Raw genomic sequence first — 15,381 nt, 5'->3', positions numbered from 1 at the left:
TCTCTCTCTCTCTCTCTCAATCTCTGGAAGCGTAGGCACTTTTTGTGACCGATTTTCAAGAAAAAGTGCCCATGCTTCTAAGATCCATTTTTCACATAAAAACACTTCTGCCACGTAGGTAGTGAGCAACACTATGTTGTTTGGTAAGGTGATTTTCATCACCGTTTTTCATGTATGTGTCGATAGGTAAGCACCACATAGGATACACATCAGTCAACCGTAGGGGGAAACGGTCCACTGATGCACGAAACACCAAATTTGGCGTTTCATGCATTGGTGGGGTCTTGATTTTCGAGGCATGCCCGATTTTTTAATAATCAGTTGAATTGAACCAAACAATGAGATACATGGGCATTTGTTGAAACGCCTATGTGGATCTGACGTGGCACCGCTTTTTTTTAAAAACGACCATGGTTCCAAGCATCCCTTATGTGATTTGGAAATAAATAAAAATGGATTTGGTTTCTATATTTACGTTCTCTATATCAATTTACACCCATGTGGATCTGACGTGGCACCGTTTTTTTGAAAAACGGCCATGGTTCCAAACATCCCCTATGTGAATTTCTACATATTAATTTCTCTCACTCTCACTCTCTCTCTCTACATATTGTTCTCCCTCAATCTCTCTCATTCTCTTTCTCGATTGATCTCTCCTTCTCCCTTAATTTCTATTATTTTCCCTCAGTTTCTCACTCTCGTTTTTTTTTTATTTTCTTAAACACTTATATGGTATTAATCAGATCGTATAAAAAATCATGAGACCAACTTGGTGTGGTTAAAAAAATTATTACACCAATTTGATACAATTCACAAGAAACTCTTAGTTGTGAAAGTTACACCAATTGGAGAACGATAAAGATTGAGGGAGAAGGAGATTTTGACCGGGAGGAAGAGTGAAGGAGAAGAATGAAAAAAAATTGAGGGAGAATAATAGAGAGAGAGAGAGAGAGAGAGGTTTGAATGCATATAAGTGTCTAAGATTGGCTACAGACCGAAGCAGAGAGAGCGGGAGGTCAAGAGAAAACTGTGAGAGCAAGAGAGAAGGGAGGGAGATAGAGAGAGTGGGAGAGAAACTGAAAACCTATTTTCAATATAGGTTTTCTGTTGTGTCCAACATGGAATAAGAGTCCCATGTTGGCAACAACCACATAAGCCTCTAATGACATGGTGAGGATTTTTATAATTTGAAATTTAGAGTCGGTTTTCAAAGTTTGGTTAGTTTCTGGACCAACCTACAACATAATTTTAAATGTACAACCGGCTTTGACTATAATTTTTCCTTTAAATTACATATTTCATTTACATTATATAAAATATTTTCTTATTTATCACTTAAAATTTTGTTTGTCTATAGTATCATATTACTCAAACCACTAACCCACCATCTAAAAATAAAAATTGTTTGATTTCTAGGTCGACCTTAAATTTTGTATTACATTTCCATCATTGATAAAATTATTTCTTATGTATAAAACTTATTTTTGTTCAATATAATGATTGTACAATATTAAAATGTACCCAATATTTTATTTTTTATAAATATATAACATTAGATATGTACCCAAAATTTTATTTTATCTTTTTTTGTGATTCTTTGTATTTTCTATTATTAAAAAATTTATTATTTGGCTTTCCATTTTCATCATTAATAAAAATACTTCTTATATTTTATAGTTATTTATTTTACTTTTTATTATTTAATTATGACACTATTTATTAATACATTTGACCCAAAATGGTCAAATTTCTTGCCCGCCACCGGGAGGGAAGAAAATGGTTTTGTTTTCAAATTACTTTTTGAAATATTTATTTATATACTATTAAAATTAATATTATGGATTTAATTACAATAATTTAATGATGAGAAAAAATATATTTTAAATATAGGATTTAATGAGAGAGAGAATAGAAAAATATTTTTATTTTCAATTAGTTTTAAATTTACATTCCATTTTCATCGTTAATAAGAACATTTCTTATTTAACATACTTATTATTGTTTAATATGTATGTTAAAAATGTTCTCAGTTTTTTTAATTTATATATTTTTTTATTTAATCATTGTAGCATGGATTAACCCATTTGACCAAAAATGATTTCATTTCTTACCACCACTTAGATGAAAACACTATTTTTGCTAGGTAGATTTTAAAGGTATAAGCTTTTATGTTATTGGAATTATTAATTTATTTAGTATGAATTTAATTAATAGAACTTAATGATGAGAATAAATAAAAATGACTTAAATATATGATTTAATGAACATGAATGCAAGTTAATAACTTAAATGTTGGATTTAATGAGAGAGGATTGAATGCATTGAATATCTTTAAATTACCTCTTTTCAACTCATTTAATATCAAGAACCAATTGCCCTATTTGCCCTCATTTTTTATCATTAAATTTAAATATAAAGGGGTAAATATTGTCCTTAGAAAATTCCAGAAATATTCTTGGGGCCATTCGTACTTTTTAAAGTAGTATAGATTTCCTTTTATTGTAAGGTCATGTAGGCTGTAAAGGATTGGATTTCTAGACACTTGTATCTAATCTGGTCATAAAAAATCCTATAGTTGTGTTTGGTTGTAATGCAAATAAATTTGTATTGATGCAAAATCATGGCAGTGCAACATGATTTGAGTGTAAATCTTGACGTTTTTGGATTCAAGTAGTAGCGTATGTCCTGGACCTCGATTGGAGGGTATCTATTGTCCAACCACTTGGGTTCCCCAAAATCTCTCAATTTCATTCAACGCATATTGAAGCATCCATTCCTGTTCATTTTTTTTTTCTTACAAATATCAACCAAATCGTCTCTCCTATTCACCGGTAGTGATTTTTATCTGATTTATAGAAGAGGGACGGAGGGTAATATTGGCTTTTAAAAAAATTTCATACATCATATGGTGTCAAATGCGTATAGATTTTGATAGAACATTAAAGGATGTTAACCATAGGGTAGAGTTAGTCAATTACCAGAAAACTTAGGAATACTTTAAAATAATATATAAACAGTTAGAATATAGTTAGGATATAATTCATCTAACTAGCTAAAGCATAAGAGTATTATAAAAAATTTGTTTAAATTTTTTATAATGGCATTTTGTAAATAAAACGGTTATTATTTAACTTTACATGAAAAACAAAAAAAATACCAACAAATAATTAAATACATTTACCCAAATAAGAGTTTCTCATGAAATATTTGTCTCACTAAATACATTTACCTAAATAAAAAACTTTATAAAAAAAAGGAATAAGTCCCTAGCTAATTCAAACTAAAAAATAGGCTTGCTAAAGCACAATATCTCTTTAGATTATTAATTTGCTTTCAAAGCCCCGAAGAGATAAAAAAAGAAAAACACAAAACAAAGTTATATCGTTTTTGGAAATCTTACGAAGTTAACTGATGGCAGGGACAAATAGCAAGGCGGGGTTTGTGGCAAAACAAGGTTCAGGACTTCAGAGAGTACCAGTTCGCTCAAACACATACCACTCAACTGACGGTTCAATTTTTGCCACGTTGCCCTACCACGTCCAGCCTAAACCACCCTGTCCACTGCCGTGCTCACGTGTATGGCTGATCTTCATGGCATTGATTGGAGGATTCTTAATTGATTGACTGTGGTCTCTTTTCGCTAATCTCCGAGTACATCCCAAAAGATTAATGGATCCTTCGCCGTCAGTTTGGATCGAAGTGACCGAATTTTAAGCGTTTAACCGGACCTCCACTACCATCCATCCCAACGGTTTCACTCGCTGCTCCTCCTCACTAACACGTTTGAAGTTTTCTTTATCATTCTTTCTTTCTCTTCTAAAACATTAAGTCATTAATAAATAATAATGCCCGGTATGCATAAGATGAAGAAAGAGAAGATTGAAGAACTGGTTGTTTGAGCTTCCCATTTCGCCAGAATTGCAGGGAAACTCTCAATCCCAGAGGACATAATTACTAGGGTTTCGTCATTCTTTTTTCTTTATCCGCTCAATGTCACTTTTGTAAATAATGGCAGCAAGTTCAAGAGGCTTTGCTGCTCCAGTTAATCTCAAGTTCAGAAGATTTGACGCTTCTGCTCCTCTACTTCACCGCACGTTGGATTTACGGAAAAAGAGAGGAAGGTGCAGAGGCAGTGCTGATGTACATCGATTGACTCAAATCGGTTATTGTACTTCAGACTCCAATGCTGATGAATGGCGGTTCAAGCGCTCTCTTCATAGAGTCCGTGTCCAAGCAATGCCTGAACTGCCCTTCGCCTCGCCTCGGTAACTCCCTTATCCTTATTGGGCTCTCTTTCTCTCTCTCTCATACACACACATTCCTTTTTTTCTGCTCCAATCTTCTAGCAACCAGATAGTATCAGTGGTTTAGGTTTCTCACTATCCCTACATTGAATTCACGAAGGCCATTGCAATTTACTAGGTGTTGACAGCGGATTTAGATGTTCTTACACTGAATTCATGTAGGCTACTCTAGTCGACTAGGTAGTGATTCATACAAACACAGAAGATGAGAAGAACTTAATTGAATAAAGAAATCCAGAGTGATATTTTAAATCAATTTTCTATTCTTGAAGTTTCTTGGTTTATAAATGTTAGCCTCATCAATGTGAGTAGAAATTCTATTTCTTTTGTGAGTATCGTCAACTTATCTCTCCAAACCCATCGAATGTTTAAATGACAGAACCGAATAAAATGGAAGATGCAGATTTTCTAGATAAGATATTTACCACATTGGAAATTTGGGTTCACAAATTTGTTTGCGGAACTACAAAGTTTCACATTCTTGGACCCTGAGCACAACAAGAAGATTTCTGATTTTCAGTAGCTCAGTTCAACTGCCTAAGTATCAATGATACTGGTCATCATTGGTTTTTTATATTAAAATTGTCAATTCATATTTAGCAACTCTTCCAGTCTCAGTGGTTTCACTTGCCATGTTCTGTCTGTCATTCTGTCCCTTGTGTAATGAGTTTCACTCTCATTGAATTGAGCAACTCTGGAGCACCCTGCCTTGTTTATCACTCATCGCCTTAAAAAATGAAAGACTCCATAACATATTAATTGCTTGAATTTTTTTGAGCCAATGGGTGATAAATACGGTAGGACCCTCATGGTTTACCTCATGTGAGCATGCACATTGTATTATCACTCCTGATCTTAGGAATATATACCTCAAATTAGAAGAAATAAATAAATAAATCAAGCACAAAACTGGAAAGCATTCATCATCATCATCCATGTCTTATCCCAACTATATGGGGTCGGTTACATGAGTCCTGTTTTGCCAATCCGTTCTATTTAAAGCCCTATCCATTGTTAAATAATTAGTACTTAAATCGTTTCTTGCTACGTCTACCCATGTCCTTTTTGGTCTACCCCTAGCTCTTCTAGCCCCTTCCACTTGGAACGAATCACTTATTCTAACTGGAGCTTTTGGTGGTCTTCTATGCACATGACCATACCACCATAGTCTACCCTTTCTCATTTTATCACTTATTGGAGATACTCCTAGGTTTCTATGGATGGCTTCATTCCTGATCCTATCCTTTCTAGCTTTTCCACTCATCCACCTTAGCATTCACATTTCTGCCACACTCATAAAACTGGAAAGCATTGATAAATAGAAATGTGCATACCATTACATCTTTACCTCTTCCATTTGTCATTCTTAATAGTTAATACTTGGATTATCCAAGGCACTAACCCTTGTTGCCAAGTAGTCAAGCTATATCCCATGCCACATTCTCACAAGTTTTCATTACTGCAGAAGACATGGTGTTTCCAAACTAGAAGAATTCTATCCCCGGTGTTGCCCAAGAAACTCTGGTCCACAATCTCGTGATACTCCACCTAAAAGAGGTAAGCTACAAGGCTAAAACATCTTTACTCTGAAATGTTCCAACAAGCAGAATCTTAGTGGAACATGTGCATATGCTATGTTTCTTTGCCATAGACACTGGCATCGCTAACGAGAAGGATTGGGGAATTGATTTGCTGAATGAAAACATCAATGAATCGGGCACCAATGAAGATGGAAGTACTTGGCATCGGGAAAGCATAGAGGAATTGGGGGAAAATGGATACAGATGTCGTTGGACTAAAATGTGTGGTCAAAGCTATGATGGTTCCTCACAATGGATAGAGACGGTATGCTCTTGCTTTCTTATGAAATTCTGCTCCACATATTTATCTTCTTTATTGGTGAAGGACTACTTGGTACTTACAATTAGGGAATCTATGTACTATAATTTGATTTTTCCAGTTCCGCCTAATCATGTGATTAATTATCTCCAGGTTAAGTATATTTAATTTTGGAATTCAGTGATTGTATGTCTTTGTGTATAAATTTCTAGACAGAAAAGCACCAAGAGTTCAGATAAAAAATCACCAGCCTATATATATTCTAGGTTTAAGTAGGTGCCTTGTATTTTAGGGGCCAGAAAAATCACCGGGAAGTGAAATTTTCAATACAACATTCTCATAGGGGTACTTTTAGTGTTACTTGTGCTGCCTATGTATTCTCATTGGGGATCGACTTGGGGTTCATGAGAGAATTATTCTTTGGAAATAGTAGGAGAAGCTAGAGTTGTAATTCAAGTTGAGAGAATGATGAATTTTTGTAGGGGGTTTATCCATGGGTGTAGCCAACCATTGTCAAACGACATTAAATCCTGTCATGAAACATAAATATACTATGGGGAAGAAAACCTTTTAAAGTAGACACCATGCTTGGTAATTATTGAACATCGTGAAAAAATAGAGGTTAAGAAAAACTGAGAAAGATACCTTTTAAAATTAAGAGTGGGAAATTTGTAATTATTAAACTGATGTTTTTTTTTTTTTTAAGTTGTGCAACAGCTATTTTATCTCACTCCTTTTGTTTTTCTCAAAATTAGCTAATTAATAATATTATTGTTTTGTTTTTTCTTTTATGTTTTAGAGAAAAAAGCAAAAGATTATGTAAGATGAAATTGTTAATATTTGAAACCTAGCATGAATCATCATCATCATCCAAGCCTTATACAGTTATACTAACTATACTGGGTCAGCTATTGAAACTTAACATGAATGCTTTCAGAATAACCTAATTCTTTGCATCTTCATTCTTTGTAATTTGTTTGACATTGCCAAACAAATTTTAAGGATAAAATAACGTCTTTTGCTAATATACTACTTCATTTTTATAAGCTAACACATTGTTTTTTAACCTCTTTCCACAAATTCAAACATGCAAAAATGACCAAAGCAAATTCAATATCAGCAAAGGCACGAAATGTGAGAGAAGTTTTGGTGCAGAGTTTAATCATTCAAGTGCTGGTAGAAGCAAATTAAATAAATACTATTGGCTTTCTTGACATCTTTAATTGATCCAGAAGATTCGTCTATGTGCAGTGTCCATTATGTGCCAACATTGGCAAATCATATCTTTCTTTGCAGCATAGCCATTATTTCAATCTATGATATGACATGTTCTTGTTCTCTGAGATAAAATATCTTCTTCATGTTTTGCATAAGCTCAATAAGTACAAATCCCAGGTGGATGCATTTAATTGGATTTCTTGATCTCCTTGACAGTGGTGGGAGAAGAGTGACTGGACCGGATACAAAGAGCTAGGTACATTTATTGGCTTTCCTCAAATCTATTTGCAGTACTATAAAATCTATTTTATGGTTATCTATGTCTTGCAACTCCTCTTGAAATGTCTATTTTCTTTATAGTCATTTATCTATACTCCATAGTCTCTTCTTGTATTGCATAAGAAATTCCTTCTTGTTCTTTCTTTTTTCTTCCATGAATACCTAAGGAAAATTTATTTCTGTTCTAGAATTTATTTTTCATGTGAAGGCATTAGTTGTGGATCTTTCATGTAACAAATACTTGAACAAATTTACCATCATGCAAACCTGATTCATGTCAACATATCTTGAAAATGTAAACCTATAAAAAAAAGGTCTTTATGTAATGATGGTTCCAGCAATCTGGCATCTTGGGAGGAACTATTTACACAGCTAGATCCTCTAAAAGACTTTTTATGTGGTTGTTTTAGGCTTTTAACAAAGCCACCCGATATATAGGACAACCAATTGCATGCTTAACTGAAATATCTGCCGAATCATTGGCTTTAAATCCAAATTATGGGTTATTTAGTGAGTGGAGCCAAAAAATAAAACAGTAGTCTCTTTTGGAAAACTATCTTCTGCAAAGGATTGGATGCTCTCTCTTCTCTCTAGTTCATTTCTGGTCATGTTGAAGATGATATGACCAGTCCTAATTGTAGTAGAGGGAGCTTTCTAGATTGCCCTATCATTATGGCATTACAATAAACATGTACCCTATTCTTTCTTTCCATTTCCTGGTGAATAATAACAGTTAAAATCTTGATGTTTTGTTCAAATAAAAGAAAGACTGAGACAATGGCAGAAGCTGTTAGACTGAAACTTGTGGTATTTTTGAAAGTGTTGCAGCAAACATGTGAGGGTCTTATAGAACACCACTTTAAGTGTTTATGTCTAAGATTATTGATCCATGGGACATCCTTAACTACATGGTACATCAGGAACCTTTCCCATTTCTTTTATTATTTTGGTTGCTCAACTTGTCAATCTTATTTTTTGATATAGGGGTGGAAAAATCTGGAAAAAATGCTGAAGGGGATTCATGGCGGGAGACATGGAAAGAAGTTCTTTATCAAGATGAATGGAGGTATTTTGAGCACTTGCTTACTTCATCATTATGTTCATGAAGAACTAGTATTATTGCACCTTTGTGTTTACTTTTGTCAATATTATGATTTCTTAAGGCTGCGTTTGGAATCAGTGTAAAACGTCATCAGTGTAAAAATAATGACATTTTACACTGAACCAGAAAATGACCGTTGCTTTTTTGAAAATAGTGATGGGTGGAAGAGTGAAAGTTTTACATCAATAAAATTGATGTAGTTTTTACATCGATTATCAATGTAAAACTTTAGAGTTGATGAGGTTTTACATCGATTATCAACATAAAACTACACTCCATCCAAACACATGCAAAACTGAACCGGAGTGTAGTTTTACGTCGATAATAATTACACCCTCCTTCCAAACGCATACAAAACCAAATCGATGTAAAATTTACATTGGCTCTTGATTTACATCACATCCAAATGCAGCCTAAAATTCATCTTCATTTAAGCCTTGTTCCAAGTCTGGATAAACGAGGAGGTTTGTGCCAAACTCTTATGAAAATATATCCTAATATGTTGCTATTGTATTGTGGTTTGTGTAAATGATCATTGAAATATGTATATATATATATATATATATATATATATATATATATATATTCAATGGAATGGAACCTTGTTATGTCGTTTGGAAAACCTGATAGCAATAAAAAATAAACTTGATGCTTAATTGGGCTCATTTGATCTTATTACATAGTATGGTTTTGATTTTGTTGTGGTTGTTTTATTTTTTCATATTTCTGAAGCAAAATCCTTACTCCCAATTTGCAGTAACCTGGCAAGGATAGAGAGAAGTGCACAAAAACAAGCAAAATCAGGCACTGAAAATGCTGGATGGTATGAGAAATGGTGAGAAAATATTTCTATGTATTCTAATCATATTTTGTTCTCATTTGTAGCTACAAATTTTGCTTAATTTCTAAACTATCAAGTTTTTCAACATACATAATCTTCTAGGTGGGAGAAGTATGATGCAAAAGGGTGGACAGAGAAAGGAGCATACAAATATGGTAGGCTCAATGAGCAATCATGGTGGGAGAAGTGGGGGGAGCACTATGATGGAAGAGGATCTGTCATGAAATGGTTTTTTTACAAACTTGTTTCTTACTAATGAACTTAATAGCTGTATGTGTTTTATCTACTGATCTAATAGGGTACAAGCTATTTATAAGGGTATATACATGTGCAATCCCAATAATGATATGATGACACATATAGTAGGGAACAATGGTAGCTAATGTCCTAGGGGATCTCAATCCAAGTTATAGTATTGCCATTGATTCATTTCTAACTTAATTATGATTTTTGTAAATCTTTCCCATTTTCATAGCATTATCCTCTAAAAGCTTTCAATATTCATATATGTAGATTAGATAATCTAGTTAAAAGCTAACAGGCTTGAACATAAGGATGTTTACAACTATTTAAGCAATTAGAGATTTATTACAATGAATAAGCATAATATTGGTGAGCAATGTATTTTAAGTTTTTAATAAATTATAAAAATTGTGGTGGTTAATTCAAAATTGCTTCTTTATTTTGATTTATTTTACTCTTTTTAGTTATTCCAGAATTAGACAAGAGGCATCAATGGTCCACTAATGTGACAATACTTTGACATGATTTGATGCAACAAACATCAATTGCAGAAGTTGTCCATGTAGGACTCACACCAAATTGTATTTGTCTTACAAAACTAAATTATTAGCTGTAAGAACAAAAGCCCATCTGTTGTTGTTGATAACCTAATACTGTCAAATGTGTTTCATTGATCTTGGCATTGGATTAATAAGGTTATTGTAGATTGAGATTTCACAAAATGGGTAGTGTATTGGGTTAAAGTAGAATGTATTTAGCCAATGAGATGCCAAGTTATGCTGATGTTGCAATTTGATTCACATTAAAACTCTCAGGACAGATAAATGGGCAGAGACTGAACTAGGAACAAAATGGGGAGACAAGTGGGAAGATAAATTCTTTGCAGGCATAGGTTCGCGTCAAGGAGAAACTTGGCATGTGTCACCAACTGGTCATCGTACGTATATTCCTTTTGTGTTCAAATTTTGATGTTTTTCTGTTCTAGACTATATATATATATATATATATAATAGAAGTCTTGAAATGCTTACAATACTTATTTATTTTCATATGTCACTAAAGGAGATGAAAATTTTAGAATAAGGTCTATCTATTTCCTTTCTTCATATGATACTCTGCTTTCACTTAACAACCAAAGTGGGTCATATTCCATGTCTTTTTCGTTGTTTAACTTGCCAAGCCAATGAACGGATGCTAGTTATCCTTTTTTCTTCACTAGAATACATTACTATCAGATTGTACAAGATGATTTGACATTGTTCAAACTTGCAATCTCCATTTTCATTGTTTTCTCATCATGCATATGAACACTCATTTTGCACAATACTGTTTAACCTGGAATGCTTTTATGGATATGGCCCTTGACAACAGTTTGTTTAGCTCACACTGTATAGTTGGGATAAGGCTTCGTTGGATTTATTTCAGTTTAGCCTGGTTTTTGATGAAGCATGACAGTCCGTGCCATTTACATCTCTCAAATTACATGGCCCATTATCATTTTTTTATTATTAACTTTTCTGCTTATATCATTGCTTAGTCCATATATCAAAGATCTTGATTTGTCTTTTCTGTTGTTGACAGCAAAGCATGATTCTTACATTTCTATACCAATAAAATAATTTGATTACTACAAACTTTGTTAGAGAATTGTCACAAATAAAATGGTTAACTGGTTATGATTTTTTTTTTTTTTTGTGCATCTAAAAGAAATGTAACTAGGAACTCTATATAACTATTTGAGGTTTAGATTTATGTTTGTCAATAAATTTTGTTCATGGCAAGAATCTTCAAGATTTGAGTGACCGGTAACAAGGAGCAAACCCCATTGTGGGACCATGGAATGTGGAGCAGCCAAGGCAACCAAAATATTAACTTGTAACATTATAATTGTGTAAATAGTAAATTAAATGAACAGTTGGTTCCTTACAGTATCATTTTATCAAGCTTATCCTTGCGCCACCATAAGTTATTTTTCAAAATTTGTTGTACAAGGGTTATCTTCTTGATTTAATGAAATAGTTTACTTCACCTTCTTAAAAATAAGTTGATTAGCCTTTTTGCATGCCTTTTTTCAAGTCAAAATGCTATTGCTCTAGTTTACCATATTAGTAAGTCATGATTTTACTGTGAAATGTTTTGCCATACATAATCTAAATAAAGAAATTATTTCCTGCCATTTCCAGGTTGGTCAAGGACATGGGGGGAAGAATACTTTGGAAATGGGTATGCAACTCAAAACTACAAATGTGTGTTTTTTGATACTAGCTTTTCTGTCTTTTATGGTTCAAATTTTAAATAAAACTACATTAAGACCAGTTATGCTTTCTAAATTATTATGAACATGGCTCCATTTCATATTGTCAAGGCACCTTATGTACTATATGTTTATCACATACCATAACAAAGATCAAGGTTCCTGTTTTTTGTGTTCCAGCAAAGTACACAAGTATGGTAACAGCACTACAGGCGAAAGCTGGGACATTGTTGTAGATGAAGAAACCCATTACGAGTAAGGTTTTTCTCATATATTCAATGGTGCTCCATTTAAGATTTGAAATTTCAATGTCATTGAAAATTTGTCCAAGTAGTAATGTGAATTTTTTTACAAATTTTCACAAATTCCCCCCCCCCCCCCCGAAGATGTCAAGGAACTTTGGGGTGGTGATGGAATTTGTGAATAAAACTTTGGGTATAATATGATATTGAAGATTAAAAAGACCATAATAAATAATTGTAGAAGATCATGAAAGCATCTGCTTCACTAAAGCTAAGGTTCTTGTAGGCATTTAAATCTCATACAATACACGAATATTATAAGGTAGGTATAACTCTATAATAGCACCTCCCCCCCCCCAAAAAAAAAAGTAACAGTTGAAATTTAAGGTGGTAATGTTAAGGAACTTATAAACAATTCTTTGCATTTTTGTATAATTGTATCCTTTTATACTTTATTTGTTGCTTTTAATCACTAAATAATGAACTATTCTGAACTGAATTGAATACAATTTTTTTTTCAACCAGATTGATGCCATAAAGGCGCTTTCTAGATAACGGAGTGAAATCATATGCCCCATAAACGGTTCTTAATCAATTTTCACCATTTGTAGATTAATTATTTGATAATAATATTTCTCAAATGGAACAAGGTCCACAATCAACAAATTCAGTACAACTTCCACATGATATACACGAGGAATTTCAAGAAACTACTGTTCTTTTTATCAAATAAAGAAATCAAGCTTCTTTATGATATTGATAAAATATTAAGATTTTATGTACCTTTCTCCCACCAAATCATGGATTAAGGGAATCTCACCAAACTACTAGTGAAATTGCAAGCCATGTTTCATACTGAGTTAAGCAAGTTCATATTTATGGTAACTAATATCAATTCAGGATGCATAGTTTTCGAAGCTTATTGGAATTCAAGTTAACATGATGTGGCTTGATTGAAGGGCTGAACCTCATTACGGATGGGCGGATGTTGTGGGCAATTCAAGCCAGTTGTTATCAATTCAGCCTCGGGAGAGGCCACCTGGTGTATACCCGAATCTCGACTTTGGACCACCACCACCACCTCAAGGAGATGACTTGACAGATTCCGACTCATCTTCCCCTTCGCAATGACGAGCCACTTTACATGTTCTGTATTTTCTTCTGAGCAATCACATATTTATTGAACACCATTTGGTAAACAACTTCATTGTAACATAGTGGAACCATTGAATTTCATTTATTTATTCTTTTTGAATATCAAAAAAAAAAAAAAAACAGATCCATGCTCGGTTGCTAGAACCATATGTAATTTGTTTATTTGTTTAGGAAAAAAACTTCCGGTCATTCTAATTGGTGCGGACTGGAAGAATTTTCCGGTCATATATCGCTATGTAGCATTTATTTTCTAATTAAATTAAATATTTTTGACCACTAGTCTAATTTCAACAGAAAAAAAGATAAAAGGAGGCCAACCTCCATGCTATTTTAATTGTCAGAATTTCAAGATGGTGGAAAAATCTTGTTTTGGAAATTTGCGTATGAAGAGTGGTCGAAGTGGATGAAGATATCAAGTCTATCAGAGATCCGTAGGGGTAGCAATTCCACGAGTTGGATGTTTTAGGTCGCAGTAGGTATAATGGAGTTGCTGGGTTGGGTGTAGGGGTGGATTCGATATTTGAGCTCAGCTTGTCAAGGCAATGCAGGCTCGAGCTCGGTTTCGGTTCGAGCTAGAACCTTAAGTTCGAGTTGGTTTCAAGTCAAAAGCTCATAAATTCGAATTTGACTCTGTTCAAATTTGATTTGAAAAAAATGTTTTATTATTAGTATTATTATTATTGTTATCATTATAATGATGATGATGATGTAGCTATTTGAACTCAGCTAGTGGGTTGGATTTTATTAGGCTCGAATTCAATTCGATTAATAAACGACCCTGCAAATTAGGCTCAAACTCGATTGAAACTGAGCCAAGCCGAATTTAAATAACTCGTGACCAACTTGGGTTAATAAGAATCACCATCTCTTTATTCAAAACTTTGTTTACCAGAACATTGACTTCATTTGAAATTGAAAACCAGTCAACCACCGCCCCCAAACCGAATGCCAAATCTAATTTTTCTAGCACAGATTTAGCCGCATCACCGCTTGAGTACTCTTATGGTGCTTTCATCAAGCACTGGTCTGCAGTGAACTCTATTGGTTACTGCATCCAACCCGACAAATTATTTTTTTCGTATGTAGAATAAAGGTTGGGGATAAAGTAGGGTGCAGCACGCACTCTGTATATGTTATCCACAAACTATTCCCACATCCATACCCACCCACAGAACACTATGGCCGTGTATTGGGAGCATTTCTCCATGAATGACCATGAATGATGAAATGACAAGGGAGAGTGATTTGGTTACCAGTCAATTTTAACTGAGGACAACTTGGATCTCCTAACATGTGGCCTCAACCTGAAACAGCTGGGTTAATCCTGTTTGGATCCGATTGGGTTGGTCTGGATCTCGTCCGTATTCCACACTTTCTAACGCAACGCAATAATGTACCCCCTCAACTCCTCATTATGGGTGTTTACGGTCCAGTTTGATTCAGTTTGGAGAATATTACAGATCAAGCCCATAAATTATGGTTTGAAAAATTCTCAAATCGAACCAAATTGTTTTAGTATAAAACCCAAATCAGACAAACTGAGGTAATACAATCTGGTCCGATTTCTAATATGGTTTGAGCTATTCTATTGGCTTAACCCAATTAGAAAGCTTAAATAATATACATACATAGTACTTAAATAACAATTATGAATCAAATATCAAATTGAAATGTTAACGAGTATCATTTACACTTTCTCAAACATAAATAACTCACCGTGCATCAAATTACAAGTTAATAATTGAAAAAAACAAAAATAATATATGAAATATTAAATAAATATATGAATATATACATATGTTATTATATAAATTATATATATTAATAAATATATTATTAATAATTCGATTTAATACGATTTATGGTTTGATTTGATTTATAAACTTTAAAACTCAAACCAAATC

General features: G+C 33.5%; 1 protein-coding gene across 4 annotated transcripts; it reads left to right on the top strand.

The window, feature by feature from the left end:
* The first annotated feature begins 3,742 nt into the window (after positions 1-3,742).
* LOC148849807 (protein EARLY STARVATION 1, chloroplastic-like) lies at positions 3,743-13,563 on the top strand. Of its 4 annotated transcripts, none has more exons than XM_088947691.1 (11): positions 3,743-4,265; positions 5,770-5,861; positions 5,956-6,149; positions 7,578-7,617; positions 8,625-8,706; positions 9,500-9,577; positions 9,686-9,811; positions 10,642-10,763; positions 12,010-12,049; positions 12,261-12,335; positions 13,282-13,563. In XM_088947691.1, exons 1-11 carry the CDS (start codon positions 4,009-4,011, stop codon positions 13,451-13,453), a joined length of 1,278 nt encoding a protein of 425 aa, XP_088803817.1. In that variant the 5' UTR covers positions 3,743-4,008; the 3' UTR covers positions 13,454-13,563. The 4 variants fall into 4 exon arrangements, with proteins under 4 accessions (XP_088803817.1, XP_088803818.1, XP_088803820.1 ...); XM_088947692.1 differs by having other exon boundaries at positions 3,827-4,265; positions 6,034-6,149; XM_088947694.1 differs by having other exon boundaries at positions 3,827-4,265; positions 12,010-12,072.
* The last annotated feature ends 1,818 nt before the right edge of the window (positions 13,564-15,381 follow it).

This window comes from Nelumbo lutea, chromosome 5, assembly GCF_056320005.1.
Source record: "Nelumbo lutea isolate HS-2025 chromosome 5, American lotus-T2T, whole genome shotgun sequence".
NCBI lineage: Eukaryota > Viridiplantae > Streptophyta > Magnoliopsida > Proteales > Nelumbonaceae > Nelumbo > Nelumbo lutea.
Note: the sequence above shows the minus strand (reverse complement) of the source record. Positions and strands in the feature narration are given on the sequence as shown.